The sequence below is a fragment of the Aspergillus uvarum genome (genome assembly GCF_003184745.1).
Source record: "Aspergillus uvarum CBS 121591 unplaced genomic scaffold BO82scaffold_71, whole genome shotgun sequence".
NCBI lineage: Eukaryota > Fungi > Ascomycota > Eurotiomycetes > Eurotiales > Aspergillaceae > Aspergillus > Aspergillus uvarum.
The window spans coordinates 86,973-101,980 of NW_020291368.1; the positions used below are offsets into that span (position 1 = coordinate 86,973).

Here is a 15,008-nt window from a genome sequence, read left to right on the forward strand (position 1 = left end):
ACACTTACCCGACCTACTTTTCCTTACCAATCCGATTGTTTGTTTCCTTCTTGACACTGCATATTTAAGGCTGGTCCTACAACATCTGATATGTTTGCTTGTACTCCATTTCTTAATTAAAAATTTTATATCGGAATAGGTTTTTAGCCGGTAATTTGTAGATCAATATACCTAATCTATAGAGTAGTAAGTTTAGATTTTGGATCCAGTATTCAGATCCAACCTGTGGGTACGGGTCCTGTTGTTGGACCAGAACCCGAAATGTGGCGAGGGCTATATATGACGCTCTTTGGCCAGGCCAGCCATTTCCATAGCCGTTCAGGTAATGCAGTTGAGATTTCCGAAAAGAGCGATTGTGCCCTTTCTCCGACAAACCAGTAATCTTCAAATATACAGAGCTGGGCGCAGTAATAGGCCATCAATACAAGGGCTCCCACGTTCATCTCTTCGACAAGATATATAAATTCTTCCTTGACAGAGATTGGCCAAATGAAGATCATTCCACACTCCAAGGGCAACTCGGCATTTTGAATACACTTGAATGAATAATCAAGTTGCTCCAGTGCATGACCGCATGAGAATCTCTGATGGGATTCTAAGAGCTCCGCATCAAGGAAGGAACTGAGTTGGTGGAGTTCGTTCTCTATCCCCACGAATAGTTTGTTTGGATTCCCCCTACAGCGCAGTTAGCTAACGCACACCATATTGCACTTTTACAAAATCACAAGACGCGGTGATCTATCAATCGCATGGTGAGGCAGCCAAGGATGGTACAGAGGAACCTTTAACTCCAGGAAACTTACTTCGCGATAGAGACTGATACTTCGAAGTCTTGCCGAAGCAGTGGCCGAAGGGGGCTGTTTCGGATCTCAGTTATAAAGCCCTTGAGTGCCAAAATACCTCGACAGAGTTTAAAGAGTTCTATAACCGACTCTAAGATCACCCACGTACCAGCGCCGTCTGGCTCCGCGGGGGTTGCGAAGGTGTACACCATGATTATACTCGAAGAGGCAAACAGTGCGCAACAATTCTCGGCTGTTGGTGAGAGAAGAGCCCTTCGAAAGGAGCGTAAAGCGAGAGTAATATGGTACCTGGAGCTTTTCAGATAGCTGCTGTATCTTTCAGGACAGCTACAGGCGATATGAAGTGCTGATAGGGCGAGGATTCCATGCATCAAAAACTCGTATGAGTATGCAGTCTTGGGGATTTCCACCTGCCATACTTGTTGCATCTCCGGCCGCCTTGCAATAGACCTAGATGTGTAGAGAGAATAATGGTGCATCAATTCGGGGTCGCGGCCAGTCCATTCTGAAGACCGGGCGAGTACGGTCATCTTCCGATAGAATGAGTCGTAGAAGTCATTACGGAGAGATAGCATGGCCGTATGTTGGCGGGTTTGCTCATCTCTCGCATCAGAACCAGAACTGAACACACTAATATGTGATCCATCTTGATGAGCAAGCGGACTAGGTCGACGCTCATAGCTACAAGTCGTCCCCCGCGTCAAACAATTCGAACACGGGTCCTGTTCATCACACTACGATCGAGTGCTTGTGTGTTAGTATGCGCGCGAGTCCCGATTCTAAGAGATAACTTTAAGCTGAGACAACAGCTGGAAGTGCAGGAATTCCCGACCTTGACCCTTCTTTTCTTGCACAGCTCGCAGCCGTTGCGGGACTTCTTGTGAGACCTTCGCGGCGGCATGCCGGCAGTTGGTGGGTTGATTCCTTGAGATGGGGCTGGTTATTGTGAAATATCATCTGTTAAATGATGCCTCCTGGGATGCACCGACAATCTTCAGGTTTAGCTTGTTTGGGTCCCTGAGGCTGCAGTTTGTCCTAGTTGAATTCTATGGGAATCGTACTATGCCGCCTCACTTCGTCCGAGCCATAAGCCAAGAAGTAACAGGAAAAAAAGTGGTCACGCCCCTGCCACGTGAGCTTAAAGATAAAAAAAGCATAAGCAAAGTGGATGTACTCTGTATTCCAGCCAATTATGGAAGGCCTCTACGGTCGTATCCGTTTTCGTTATCGTAGGACGCCGACAGTGGCTGGCCCAGCCCACCTTTGGCTATTAAAAGCGGTAGACCTTGGGCCCTCCCATACGGTACATTGAACTACTTAGCTCGTAGTCACCATGCACCCCCCCGACCTAATCTTGGCTAGGGTGCTCTCTGCTTTGGAGACTACCCCCTATGCATGCATAGATCTCATCCCGCTCTCCGGTGGCTACGTGAATTTTGTTTACCGTGGACTTCTTGTGTCGCCCTCTGCCACCACTCCTCCCACTACGCAGGTTATTGTAAAACACGCCGAACCATATGTTGCCGCCAATTCTGACTGGAAGTCATCAGTGACGCGCATTGTATGGCACCCATCTAGGCGGAAACATTTCCCGCATCCTTATTTACTTTTTTTTTTTTAGCACTATGAGGCTCTCGTTCTGAAAGCTATGAAGGTCCTTCCTCCGGCCGAGGTTCCGGACGTTATTACGACCTCTCCTATTCTATATGAGTATTATGCCGCATCCCACACCGCGATTCTGTCAGACCTCCCTAGATCATCGCAGCTTCAGGCCTATCTCAGCACCCACGAGCTTGACAAGTATGAGGTGTCCCAAGTTGGAGTATCGCTAGGACGATGGATGAGTAGGTTCCACAAGTGGGGTGCTATGCCAGATCAGGCTTCACTGCGTCGGAAGATCAAGGGCAATCGTGAAATGGCGGAAATGAAGTATAACATAACTTTTGGCAGCTTGAAGAAAAGTATCGCAAGGTATCCGGCCATATTTGGAAGCAGCACCCATATTATTGGACGGTTGGAACAGCGGCTGAATACAGAGGTTGTGGGCACTGAGAACCAATTGATACATGGTGATTTTGGCTGTCGAAAGTGAGTGAACTAGGCGCGATACAAAATTCTTCGTCGTCCGCCAGCTAAAAAGTTCGACATAGTGTTCTTGTTTCACACGGATCACTCCCAGCTGGACGTCGCACGCTGTCCCTCAGTATCATTGACTGGGAGACTTCACAGCTCGGTTCAGTAGCTATCGACCTCGGCCAAATGTTCGCTGAGCTTTATGTCCTCGCTCACTTCCAGTTCGTCACGGTGGCATCCAGAATGATCTCCCCGTTTATGGTCGGATATGGGCCTCTGAACGATGAGCTGGCATTCCGTGTGGCCCTGGAATTCGGAATACACTTGGTACTATGGCCTTGTCGTGAGCCATGCATCCGTGATGATCCGCTCGTCACAAGATGCGTCGGTCTGGGCAAGGACATGATTGTGCATGCAGAAGAGAAAGACAAGCTGTGGTTTCGCGATGGGGTCCTTGACAGCATATTCGAATTTGCATAGGTCTACACATTTTAAAGGTCTCGGATGACCTGTGGGAGCTAAGGCATCCCTCTATATCTTTTTCTTTTTCACTGCCTATCTTAAGCGACACGAGGCACAATGAAGTACTGGTAAGCCCACCTAGCATATATTAAAGGCTGTACAAATATCTATAGCTACGAGGTCAATCGATTGTAGCCCCAGCGCAGATGGGTGAGGGTGTCTGGCCAATTGCTTTCGTCCTCTCTGCGGAGCAGTCGAGTTTGAATTACCCAACGTTCAATATTCCCGTGTCTTTCTTAACGTTTCAGATGAACAGACAAATTTCTCCACTGATATCTATGATATCAATGGCACCAACTTAACTACTCTGCTCATCAGACTCCAGCACTCTCATCTCCGCATCTCTCCCCTTCTGGGGCCCAACCAGAATCATCGAAGGATGGCACACGTTCATGACAACCATGGTCAAGAACATCAGTGCCGAGTCGAAGACATACATAAACACCTCATGGCTGATTAGATACCCATCATTGCCTTGCGCATACTCAATAATCCGAAAGATCGATCGCACAAGAATCAGCAGACTCGCAGTATAGAGCCCCATAAGGACAGTCTCCCACCCCCGTCTCTTCTGTTCGCGGAGACGGGCCGAGATAACGGCCACTTCCCGTGTGGGCGTCTGTCGGATGCGGCGGTGAAATATTCCGCAGGTTACTATGAAGACACTGAAGAACGCTAGTTGAACCGCCAGGCCAGCGACGGTAACGTGTTCGCCGAGTTTGTAGTCTTCTATCGTGCCAGATGCCATGATGCCGCCGCCTAGCAGGGATCCGTTAGAGATCTTGGTAGTCAAAGGGAGATGATAAAAGAGTCCGAACCTGCAGCCTGCGCGACGAATCCAACCACATCTCCTACGACGAAGATTTTGGTCATCCACCGGACAGGAACCAGACTAAGCTTTTCGGCACGTAGAAAGGTAATTAGACGGCCCAAGACCATATAGATCGAGGCAGCGTAGAGCGGCGGTGCAAGCAGGATAAGGATGGTCTGCACGCTGTAGATTGGAACCGATTCTTTGTGATTATGGGCGAGAATGCGGCAGACATAGCCAATGATCTGGACTAAAGGCTCACTGTCAGTACTCTGTCCATCGGTCTCTCACGCCTATAGAGAGAAAAACAAAAGAGCCTGGCTTACATATTCCTCCAATCACGAAGGCAATAAAGTACCATGCCCGTCTGCGCCCCAACTGATAGATATGGTAAATTGTCGTGAGGAGAAAAAGGGCCACGAATATCCCTGCCGCAACGCCGTTGGGTGTATATCTGTACAACTTGAAATCAACGTGGTCCTGTTCAGCCATTTTGAATCTGCTGTAGAGGAGTCAAAAAAAAACAATCATCTTCGGCGTTGACTCTCTGACTTCTTATAGCCGGCGGCTGGTGGGTCTGCCGTAGTACTGCCCAAGTGCGTGTATACTTGGATCTCGGAAGGGTACGAGAACGGCTACGAGTACGATTACGCCTGAAACAACACAGCTACTATTCATTTTAGAATCTCTTCTGGATTGCCGGCTATAAGTACATGTGACTGTCGCGACCATCGAGTATACTTTCATCATGCCTGCCACACTTCACGGTACTCGATAGAATTCTACACTCTCCTTTACTGCATATATTTCCTATCTCACTTCTCCACATGGCTACCGAGGATTCAGAGTTTAAGCTATACAGATACGACCCCTCAATTGGCGCAGCTGTCATCTTCATTATTCTTTTCCTGGCCGCAGCAGGCATCCATACGTTTCAGGTAGTCCGAACCAAAGCATGGTTCGTCATCCCGTTTGTCGTCGGCGGACACTGTGAGTCTTCAACCCTGAAAACCGTCGCCACTTCATAACTAATCCATATCAACCCAGTCGAATGGATCGGATATATTGGCGTAGGTCTACTTCCACCTGCCCTTCTCTTGCACTACAACTGACCTTTCAGCGTGCCGTCTCCGGAGCCGAGGCCCCCGATTTTACCGTAAAGCCTTATATTGTGCAAACCCTCCTCCTCCTCATTGCACCCACCCTCTTCGCCGCAGCGGTCTACATGGAGCTCGGCCGGATCGTGCTCCTCACGAACGGAGAGGCATACTGCCTTATTCGCCGAACATGGCTAACCAAGACATTCCTGCTCGGCGACATCGTCTCGTTCCTTATGCAAGGCGCAGGTAAACCCCCAACCTCCCCCACTAATACAGTTTTACTCTACTAAGGTATATGAAACTCTCATTCAGGTGGCGGGATAATGGCCTCTGGAACGCCCAGCAACCTGACAACCGGCGAACATATCATTATCGGCGGTCTCGTCGTACAACTAATCTTCTTCTCGCTCTTTGTTATCACGAGTATGAAATTCCACCACGGACTGTCGAATGCTCCATCACGTCGTGTCCTTCACTTACAAGCACCCTGGGAGCGGCACATGTACGCCCTGTACGGGGGGAGCGCGCTTATCTTTGTCCGATCACTGTTCCGATTAATCGAGTATGCGCAGGGGAATGACGGGTATTTGGTATCACATGAGGCATTCCTCTATATCTTTGATGCGTTGCTCATGGTGCTGGTTATGGTTCTCTTTGCCTGGGTGCATCCGAGTGAGGTTCATGCGTTATTGACGCCGGGGGGTCGAGGGAAGGCCGCTGAACGGGTGTTTTGGTTGAAGATGGAGGGTGGTGAGAGCCTATCGTAGCTTATTATACTAGTCTGGTGTTTGTAGTTTATAAATACGCACGGATGCACATACAGTCCATAACATAATCGGTAAGCAAGCTGGCAGTGTAAGCAAGCCGACACCTGCACCCACCATTTCTATATAAATAATCCATAAAGTATAGTCTTATTTTCAAATGTAGTACAGTTATCAAAGGAAAAGTAAGTCAATCAGGTATAGAATAGTAGCAGTCTATTGATTTCAAGATTAATCCTTGCTATTCTAGAGATATGGCAAAATTCTAGGATTTAAGTACTAGAAAGATCTAAATTATTAACATTATAATCATTATATAGAAAATATATAGACAAACTATCAACAGTTTAATACTATTATAGATATTATCTTTAATAATTGGATTTTTTTTCTTTTCATATACAGCTGTCTTCAGCAGAATAAAAGCAGTATAATAATACTATTCTGATAAATAGACTACCAAGTATCTGTTGCTCAAGAGTTGATGAGTATATCGAATCACCTGATTTAGGGCCAAGCATACGGTCACGGGATCGGCCCTGGCTTCCCAAAGAGGAAATCGTCCATCATCTCAGGGCTCCAAGACGAGTACGGAGTAGCCTCCAACTTCTTCATCATCATCATCCGCATATTTTCCTCTTCATCACCTTGGCTCGGTCGGTGAAAGCATCAATCAGACAGGCAATAGGCAGCGGAGTTTTAAGAAGTCGCAGTAGACATATATGTCAACTCAGGGTTCATCATCACTCCATTATCTGTCCGCCCTGGCTGGACAGGCCGCCGGAGGAAGTTCTAGTACTCCGTAGGGACTCGGTACTCCCCCGCCCCGCCTGCGAGAGCGCAACGCGGAGCCAATAATCGCTCCAGACTTGCGCAACGTCTCGACTCTCAACTCTACCTTGCAGCCTTGGGAGCAGAAACCGGGTCCATCCTAACACCGCTTCTCTTATGGCTTGCTTGCAAACGGGCTTGGGCTTGGCTTCTCTCCCCTTCCCCAATTGCCACCTCGCCGTCCTGACCCAGGATAATGAGGCGGCCACGCGTGGAGTATCCAAGTGTTGTGACCAGTGCGCAACAAAAGTGAGGCGCTAAGCCAGCATCAACCACCGGATTTTCTCGCCCCTTTATTCGCAGCGCAAAGGCTCGAATGGTCCAGACACATTATTCGCATGACGTTTTCGCCGTCTGCCGTCTGCCGTCTGCCGTCTATCATTCGTTCGTGTTGGCAACATCACTTACTACCACCTAGCGATTGTCAAGTACTACGTACAGTACAGTAACTTACTCCAACTCCGAAGTGCTGCTGATTCAAATGGTCCATCCCACTTCTTAGCAAGTGTTGAATATATTCTCGATACGGAGTAGTAAATCCGACTTGCAGGGGCCATCCGACAGAACCTTTGAACTTCAAAATTCCTGCCGGGAAACATGAACATAAACCGGGGAAGAACTACGGTACTACTATACAAGCCATTGCTGACTCGGGTTGACTTACCGATGCTACCACGCGTGTGATCCACCCCGACCGGGACTGTTGGGTTATCACTGAACATCGACGTCAATCTACATATCAATCTGCTAGGGTGGATAGATCGGGGCTGTCCCCATGTCCCACCCCAACCCAAGGGAGGAAGAACGGGAGGAAATTAAACACGGTCGCAGGCGCCTGCGGATGAAAAGGGGCTTCTGTACGGGAGTACAGAGTAGCGCAATAAGAGTTCCCGCCGGCGGTGACCGACCCAGACTCGACTGCAGTCCCGAAAGTGTCGGTGGGCAAAAAAGCGGACCCCCCATCGCCAATCCGCCATGCGATAACTTGTAGAAGAACGATGGGTTTGACGCCCGACTATGAAATTGGGACCAATCGGCCGGTCTCATCTAGGTTTGCATGACAGAGGAGAGATGCAGACTTGCCGAAAACTGAAAGACTTGGATGACTCTCCGTACCTACGGTTCCAATCAGTGCACACGAGGCCAAGCAAGCAAGCTGATGGCATGATGCTAATGGGTGCTGATGCTCCGTGATCCATCGAGATCCCATGCTGCATGGTGCCTGCCTGCCGTTCGAGCGCCCTGGGATAGGGAACAGAAAAACAACCACCGACAACTTCCAGATACTCATCCCACTCAGATCTTGTCGGCCAAATTATGTATAGAGAATGGATGACAGAAATCATTTAACCTGCATGCGGAAGAAGTCTAAAGACTAAAGGGACGTGAGTTCTTCTAACTACGGAGTACTAACCTTACTCATTCATACTTGCCGGTTGTTAGTTATAGTTCTCCGTATGGAATGTCCGGCCATCCCCTGCTTGGGACCTTTTCTTACTCCGTGCAGAGACTCAGTCTCCTGTTCATCACATAACTCCCAATGTATCATTCACAACAAAAGAAACCATACTGAAACCCAAAAAGGAAAAAAAAAAACAGTACAAGAGCTCGGATTTAGATGGATCCGGTCTTAGATCCATCCGAACACAGTCAACGGCCGGCTGCATCCATTTGCTTTGCACATTGCCATGATTCAGCGGGAATACACCGAATTGCCCTGCTAACGAAGTCTTAACGGAGATTCTATTAGGTGTACAGAGTAGAAGACTGACTATCCCCTCCTGATGCCTTTCGATTTGTTTTGGTTCCTCCCCAAATTTATTGGTCGATTCCACCCAGACAGAATTCAATTGACTGGTGGCGTTCTGCATGGGAGAACCAGTTAAACCAGTTATGGGGAGCGGACTAACTCCCTATCACATTTGGACATTGGGGATCTCCCAGGCCTTTCCACCGTGCCGGGTAGCAGCATTGAAACCGGCACACGCCCGAGGTCTGAGATCGCACACGATACCGTGCCCTGCCCTGGTTGTGAGGAATGTTGCTGCTGCTGCTGCTGCTGGGGTGGAGTCAGGGATTATCCGCCGCGGGAATTGTTGACTTTTCCTTTCCCTTTCCCATTGCCTTTTGCCTTTGCCTCTGCCTCTGCCTTTGGTCTTTTCGTCTTTCACTTCTCAACCCTCGCGCGGTGGTTAAGGAATGAATGAATGATTGATTATTGATCCTTTCTTCCCCACACCACCTTTAACTAACCATCGGGCCAGGCTTGAAGAAGGGCAATCCTCGTTAACTTACTAGTTAGTACTGTATCGTCGTCGTCGTCTTCATCTTTTTCTACTTCGGCCTTTCTTCTCGTCAAGCATCCCACGTCATCCGCTATGTGATTAGGGATTGATTCCAACTAAACTTCTCCATACTTATAGTTCCGTGCCCGTTCCCAGCTGGTCTCCAGGTGGTTCGCCGTGCCCAAACAGAAAACAGAAAACAGAAACCGGAAAGTTCGTAGTTGCTGCAAGCGTCTAGATTAGATCAGCCTCACTTTTCCCAGTGCCCCTGCAAAAGGCACAGTTGCCTCTCTTCCCTCTCATTTTTTTTCCCACTCTCCCTCGTTCGCTCTGACCAGTCAGTTTATACTGTTTAGTCTCCTACTGTACAATGCGGTAGTGCAGGACTGATCTTGTCTTTCATTGATCACTGACCGTTCCTTTTCTCGTTGGTGTTTTTTTTCTTTCCCCCTTCACCTCTGGGATTACAGTAGTTCCCTTGGCTCGTGTTCTTCCTTTTTCTCCCTCTCCCCCTCTTAGTTGACACTGACCTTTTTTCCCTCCCCTCCCCCTGTGTAGTGCAGGGTTACTCTTCGGAGTCTTCGCATGCTTTGTTGCTGCCATTGGGGTGTGTTATCAGAAACATTGGATATCCCGGTCTCGTCTCTTTGTTCCTCTGATCTCGCCGATTTGCCCGGTCGATAGTATTATTGTCGCCTTTCTTCCTGTCCGCACTGAAGCGCATCTGTTTGCTTCTCCCCTTCGGCATTCCCTTTTTGGTTGTCGTGTAGCCATTTGATTGATCTTGCCGTCTTTCTTCCTGCTTCAAACATATACAACTTCACATCTTGTGCTGGGTGTGACATTGGTGTCTTCTAAGACTTGAAGATCAAAAAGCTGGTCACGTCACAACAAACACAAGGAGAGATCTATACGCTATATAAAAACGCAGAAAAAGAGAGGGGGCATACTATTTGCTACACGACAACGACAACTGGCCCAATTCTATATCGTCAGTCCATACCTACCACACTAATTACCACCAATCTTCAATTACAATTATCACCACCACCACCATAACAAACTTCCCGTTTAATGATCGACACCAGCGATCGACGTCGTTGACTAAGATCAGGTGCGCACTATTTTCCCCTCCCTCGCCTTGAAACCCTGTCGACCCCAGGCAAGGACTGACAGAAGGGTTGCTGGAAAGGGATCACAAAAAAAAAAAAAAAAAAAAAAAAAAAAAGAGCCCAAACCCACCCCCCCCCCCCCCCCCCCCACATCGTCGTTGTCGTGGTCTAGTATAGGGCTACGGTGCCTTGCGTCTATCACCAAGGAAATGCCCGTTTGTCCCACGATCTAGGTGCAGCCACATCTCGTCAAATCTCACACTTGGACCAGTTTACTACTCTCCTGCCACGCCTCAGTCCCCAACCTCCCGCCATCACCCTCTCCTTTCTCAACCTTCCCACCTCACCATTATTTGCTCGGGCACTAGCGGGATCGGATGGAGATGGACCTTCAAAAAACGAAGGAGGCCCGCCGGGATGCGCCGGGCAAGCAGGAGGAAAGCGTCGACTGTCCGTTGGAAGCCTATGGAGGAAGCGGCCATACGAAGGAGTCCCCCAAGAACGATTCGCTAGACCATCGCGATGCGAACGAGCGTCCTGATCCCGCAGATGCGCGCCAACAACGGCACCCGGGCAGTGCTACTTACCGGGAAGATGCGTTGCAGTCTCCCCCGGCAACAGCGCTACTGGCGCCCGCCAGACCATCATCTTCATCGTCCAAAACCCTTGACATTCCGACAGCGTTTGGGCTCCGTCCCGAGGAGCAGAGGCTGCTGTTGACCGCCAAGCGCTATCCCCCGGTAACGAAAAGCACGCTGAGCGAGCTGGATCTCCCATGCATCATGAGCAACATCAATCTCCGGATGGATGCGAACTTCGACCGGGACCTGCATTTCAAGCCCGATCTCGACGGGGAGAAAGGGAGGCGGAAGCGGAAAGAGGCGGCGGACTACTGGGAGGCCATGGCCGTGGAGATTTCGATCTACGCGTTCTATTCGTCGCCCGAAGCTGCCGGCCTGGCCGCGGATGCGCGGACCGACCAGCGACAGGCCTTCGAGCCTCGACTCCCGGCCATGTTCGACACCTTGCAGGATGTGTTGAAGACGCTGGTGCCGGAACGCGATCATCCGGGGGTGGTGCAGAACCTCGAGGTGCCGCTACTCATGCAGCAGATCCAGAAGGGGGTGCTGGACATGGTCCGGGTGGCCGCCTGGCTGGCAGGGCTGCTCAAGACGCATTGCGCGCCGATGCGGGATGAATGGGCGGATCGGATGGTGGAGCAGATCCGGTCCGGGTCGCAGTCGCAGAATCCGATGGAGATCGTCGGCGGCCTTCAGACGTTGTTCGCGATCCTGGAGGCCATGAAATTGGTAAGGAGCTGGTTCACACGCGGGGGGTGGTTTTCGCCGCCGCGAGAGAAACATGGGAACTGATTTTTGCTTGCCTTAGGACGTTGCGAACCACCAGATCCGCGCCTTTCGGGTGCTGCTGATTGAGGACACTGTTCCGTTTCTGCAGGAGTATTTCCGGGGCAAGATGGAGAGGGACCACTTCCGGGTCGACTCGTCGCGACTTTGGTATCTGGAGACCCGGGAGCGCGAATTGCGACAGATGGATAAGCCCGCGCAGACGGACGCATTCTGGCCGATTTCGGTGCTGTTTCAGGGAGTGTCCGACTTGTTACTCCAGTTTCATACCCCCGACGCCTTTCCGGAGACCTTCGTGTTCGACTCGGACCGCCTGTGGCAGCTCCGGACCTGTCTTCAGAACCTGATCAACCTGGACATCTGCTGGTTCATCTTCGAGTCCTACGTCCACACGCAGAAACGATACCTGTCGGCCCCCGCACAGACGTACGCCACCTTCCGGTCACGCATTGGCTCGTTGATGGAGGAGAACGAGGACTGCCCGCGGGGCTCGGCGCAGTGGGTGCAGAACGTGCGGTGCATCGGGCTGGAGATCGCTCGGTTCGCGTGTGCCGCGTGCTGCAGCGATGGCAGCACGGTCTCGGACGAGGTGATCACGCAGATCGAAAGCGCGCTGGAGTGGCACCTGTCGAACGAGTCGGGCCTGTTCCAGTACTTCCAGGCGGCGCTGCGCGAGAAGTTGCTGGCGGCGACGTTCGCGGCGGCGAAGAAGTACCTGAACATGTCGCCGCTGGCGATCTGCGAGTCGCAGCGCAACTTCCCGCACACGGCGCCCACCCTGCTGGGCCATCCCCAGCACTATGACGTCGAGCGCATCTCGATGCGGCTGGCGCATATGGGGGTGCTACACTGGCGGGTGTGGGCGCCGATTCTGTATGTGCGCGAGAGCGTGTCCCCGACTGACGTGGCGATGATCCCGTCGAACGAGGGTTATGACGTGGCACGTTCCGCGACTCTGTGATCACGCGGGCTGCTTTTGCCCGATGGACTTTTTCGTAAAACGTTTCGTTTCTGTTTGTGGCATGTTTCTGTGACACACGGGTGGAGTTGGATCCGTTTCATGCAGTTCTTCAGCGTGTTTTGCATCGGTTTGTTTGGGAATTGGCATTGGGGGGTTTTTGGAGTTTGACAGGGAGGAGACAGCGCATATATAATCTTGTTTTTGGCCTAGTGCGAGGCGAATGGGGGGGGGGGGGGGGGGCAAGAGGCAGGGCAGGGTGTTGGTTCCAGGGTATTCCAGAAGGAATTTAGATATGATTGAGTTGACTGGCATCTGCATCTTGCAATTGGGGCATCTTCAACACCTCCGGGCACTTACTACAGCACCTACTACAGCACCTTTTAATAATGTCCTTGACTTATGGCTTGGATGGTTGTCGCGATGCTGTCGAGGATAAAATATGCATAATCGGATCTCTCTGCTTCAAGTTGGCTTCATCTGTAGAGTGGAAAGATGGATCTCTCTTACTAAGCCACCCCAGATCTCGGCCCCACCGCTCACCCGTTGCAATCAACATCGAATTTCCCAGTATGGCAATCCAATCTCCACCGGATACATAAATTTATCCTGACTCAGGACACCCAGAAAACATCCCTTGCCGCGTGCCTTCAAACCAGCCATGAGCTAGCTAGCCAGCATACCAGAAGAACTCCCTCACTATCACCCCAGCCAAGCTAGTCAAATCACGAGCACAACCCCCATCACCATCGTACCTGGAAAAGCCCATGGACTAATTCGAATCCCATCTTCTTATCCGGTGGAACCGTCACATCATCTCCAATGCGCACCACCATCCCCCTCCTCCAATCCGCCACCACCACATCAACAACAGTTCTCTCAATCTGCCTGCGCACCCTACAAGCCACCCGTCTCCAGCGCATCGCCCAGCGCACCGGCATCAAATCCACCGGCCCCAAGCCCGTGCTCACCCGCCGCCTGGAGACGGAACTGCCGCAATGCGAGTACCAGCGCGCGCCCTCCGCCGGTGCGCCGGGCCCCGCGCCGGGCCTGGGAGGGGGAATGAGCATCCTCAGCATCGACATGGGCATCCGCAACCTCGCCTTTGCGCATTTGCTCGTCGCCCCGCCGTCGCCGCCGCCGCCGCCGTCATCACCACCGCTCCACTCATCCGGAGCCCTCAAGCTTCAAGAGGATGAGGATGACGGGAGTAGACCGCGCATCACGCTGACCGCATGGCGCCGGCTCTCTGTCTTCGCCTTCAACTCCGAACTGCAATCGCAATCGCAATCGCACCCGGCGATCGCCTTGCCCTTGACGCAGACGCAGACGCAGACTCAGACCCCTGCCATTACCCCCAAGGATGCCGTCGAGCAAGAGCAAGAGCAAGAGCAAGCCCACCCCATCCCCCCAGATTCAACCTCAGACCCAGCTCCAACCTCAGATCCAGATGAAGCAACAGGGCCAGAGGGGGGCTATTCCCCCGCCGGCTACGCCGAGGCAGCGTACGCCCTGCTCACGACCCTGCTGGCCCGGTACCGGCCCACGCACGTGCTGATCGAGCGCCAGCGGTTCCGGTCGAGCGGGGCGGCCGTCGTCCAGGAGTGGTCGATCCGCGTGGGCGTGTTTGAGGGGATGTTGTATGCGGTTTTGGAGGCGTTGCGGCGGGAGAGGAGCTCGGGGTCGATGTCGGTGCCGGTGCCACAGGTTTGTGGGGTGGAGCCGGGAAGAGTGAGTCGGTTTTGGTCGGGGAGGGTTTCGGATGAACAGGGAGCGGGGGGCGGAGGGGATGGTCCTGCAAAGGTGGAGGGGACCGGGGAAGCCACCGAGGAACGTAACAAAGGCAAAAAGAAGGTGCAGCAGACTCACACGCAAGCAGACGCTCAAGCAGACCCCAACGCTGAGGGAACTGCAGCGCGTACAGCCAGAAAGAAAAGGAAGAGCACGCGCGAGGTCAAGAAGATGAAAATGGATCTAGTCGGGCACTGGCTGCAGAACGCCACCACCACCACCACCTTCTCTGCCCGTCCCAAAACTCTGGCCGTGGCGGACGACCAGGAATTACGCCAGTGGGTGGAGGCATATCGCACCAGATGGCAATCCCGCAGAAAAGCCGGCGCCAACCTGCCGGATATCGGCAAGCTGGACGATCTGGCGGATTGTCTGGTGCAGGGGGTCACTTGGCTGGAGTGGCAGCAGATGCGCCACCGTCTCATGGCGGATCCTTCCCTGCTGGAGAAGATCTAGCGGGTTACAGTTCGGTATACATGGACAATAAATGTATAGTATGTCTATAATCTTTTATAGCCCCGTGTTGCTCCATACTTATTCTACAGTGCTATTACACACATAATCAGAAAAAATCAATTCGCTGTCTAATCA

At 51.7% G+C, this 15,008-nt stretch overlaps 6 protein-coding genes across 6 annotated transcripts; 3 read left to right on the forward strand and 3 right to left on the reverse strand.

The window, feature by feature from the left end:
- Positions 1-212: 212 nt before the first annotated feature.
- Positions 213-1,333, reverse strand: BO82DRAFT_294400 (uncharacterized protein; the record flags this gene model as incomplete). The annotated part of the gene is made up of 2 exons (XM_025631821.1): positions 213-675; positions 804-1,333. 2 exons carry the CDS (start codon positions 1,331-1,333, stop codon positions 213-215), a joined length of 993 nt encoding a protein of 330 aa, XP_025487403.1.
- Positions 1,334-2,136: 803 nt separating this feature from the next.
- Positions 2,137-3,473, forward strand: BO82DRAFT_345428 (uncharacterized protein; the record flags this gene model as incomplete). Its single annotated transcript, XM_025633701.1, has 3 exons — positions 2,137-2,364; positions 2,425-2,891; positions 2,954-3,473. 3 exons carry the CDS (start codon positions 2,137-2,139, stop codon positions 3,354-3,356), a joined length of 1,098 nt encoding a protein of 365 aa, XP_025487404.1. The 3' UTR covers positions 3,357-3,473.
- Positions 3,474-3,696: 223 nt separating this feature from the next.
- On the reverse strand, positions 3,697-4,701 carry BO82DRAFT_424496 (RTA1 domain-containing protein; the record flags this gene model as incomplete). Its single annotated transcript, XM_025640293.1, has 3 exons — positions 3,697-4,157; positions 4,217-4,459; positions 4,536-4,701. 3 exons carry the CDS (start codon positions 4,699-4,701, stop codon positions 3,697-3,699), a joined length of 870 nt encoding a protein of 289 aa, XP_025487405.1.
- Positions 4,702-5,036: 335 nt separating this feature from the next.
- On the forward strand, positions 5,037-6,076 carry BO82DRAFT_424499 (RTA1 domain-containing protein; the record flags this gene model as incomplete). Its single annotated transcript, XM_025640294.1, has 4 exons — positions 5,037-5,199; positions 5,257-5,279; positions 5,330-5,555; positions 5,622-6,076. 4 exons carry the CDS (start codon positions 5,037-5,039, stop codon positions 6,074-6,076), a joined length of 867 nt encoding a protein of 288 aa, XP_025487406.1.
- Positions 6,077-8,340: 2,264 nt separating this feature from the next.
- Positions 8,341-8,890, reverse strand: BO82DRAFT_187460 (uncharacterized protein). The gene has a single exon (XM_025630493.1). It carries the CDS (start codon positions 8,773-8,775, stop codon positions 8,431-8,433), a length of 345 nt encoding a protein of 114 aa, XP_025487407.1. The 5' UTR covers positions 8,776-8,890; the 3' UTR covers positions 8,341-8,430.
- A 1,563-nt stretch (positions 8,891-10,453) lies between these two features.
- Positions 10,454-14,997, forward strand: BO82DRAFT_386770 (Tcp11-domain-containing protein). Its single transcript, XM_025638263.1, has 3 exons — positions 10,454-11,611; positions 11,691-12,612; positions 13,501-14,997. The coding sequence occupies exons 1-3, from the start codon at positions 10,679-10,681 to the stop codon at positions 14,871-14,873; spliced, it is 3,228 nt and encodes a 1,075-aa protein (XP_025487408.1). The 5' UTR covers positions 10,454-10,678; the 3' UTR covers positions 14,874-14,997.
- The last annotated feature ends 11 nt before the right edge of the window (positions 14,998-15,008 follow it).

What these genes read in the sequence shown, in the direction of transcription:
- BO82DRAFT_187460 (XM_025630493.1), bottom strand. Translation starts at nt 8,775, where the DNA reads ATGCAGAACGCCACCAGTCAATTGAATTCTGTCTGGGTGGAATCGACC.
- BO82DRAFT_386770 (XM_025638263.1), top strand. Translation starts at nt 10,679, where the DNA reads ATGGAGATGGACCTTCAAAAAACGAAGGAGGCCCGCCGGGATGCGCCG. An exon ending in TCCTGGAGGCCATGAAATTG is followed by an intron (nt 11,612 to 11,690) that starts GTAAGGAGCTGG and finishes TGCTTGCCTTAG; the next exon opens with GACGTTGCGAACCACCAGAT. An exon ending in CGAGGGTTATGACGTGGCAC is followed by an intron (nt 12,613 to 13,500) that starts GTTCCGCGACTC and finishes CATCAACAACAG; the next exon opens with TTCTCTCAATCTGCCTGCGC.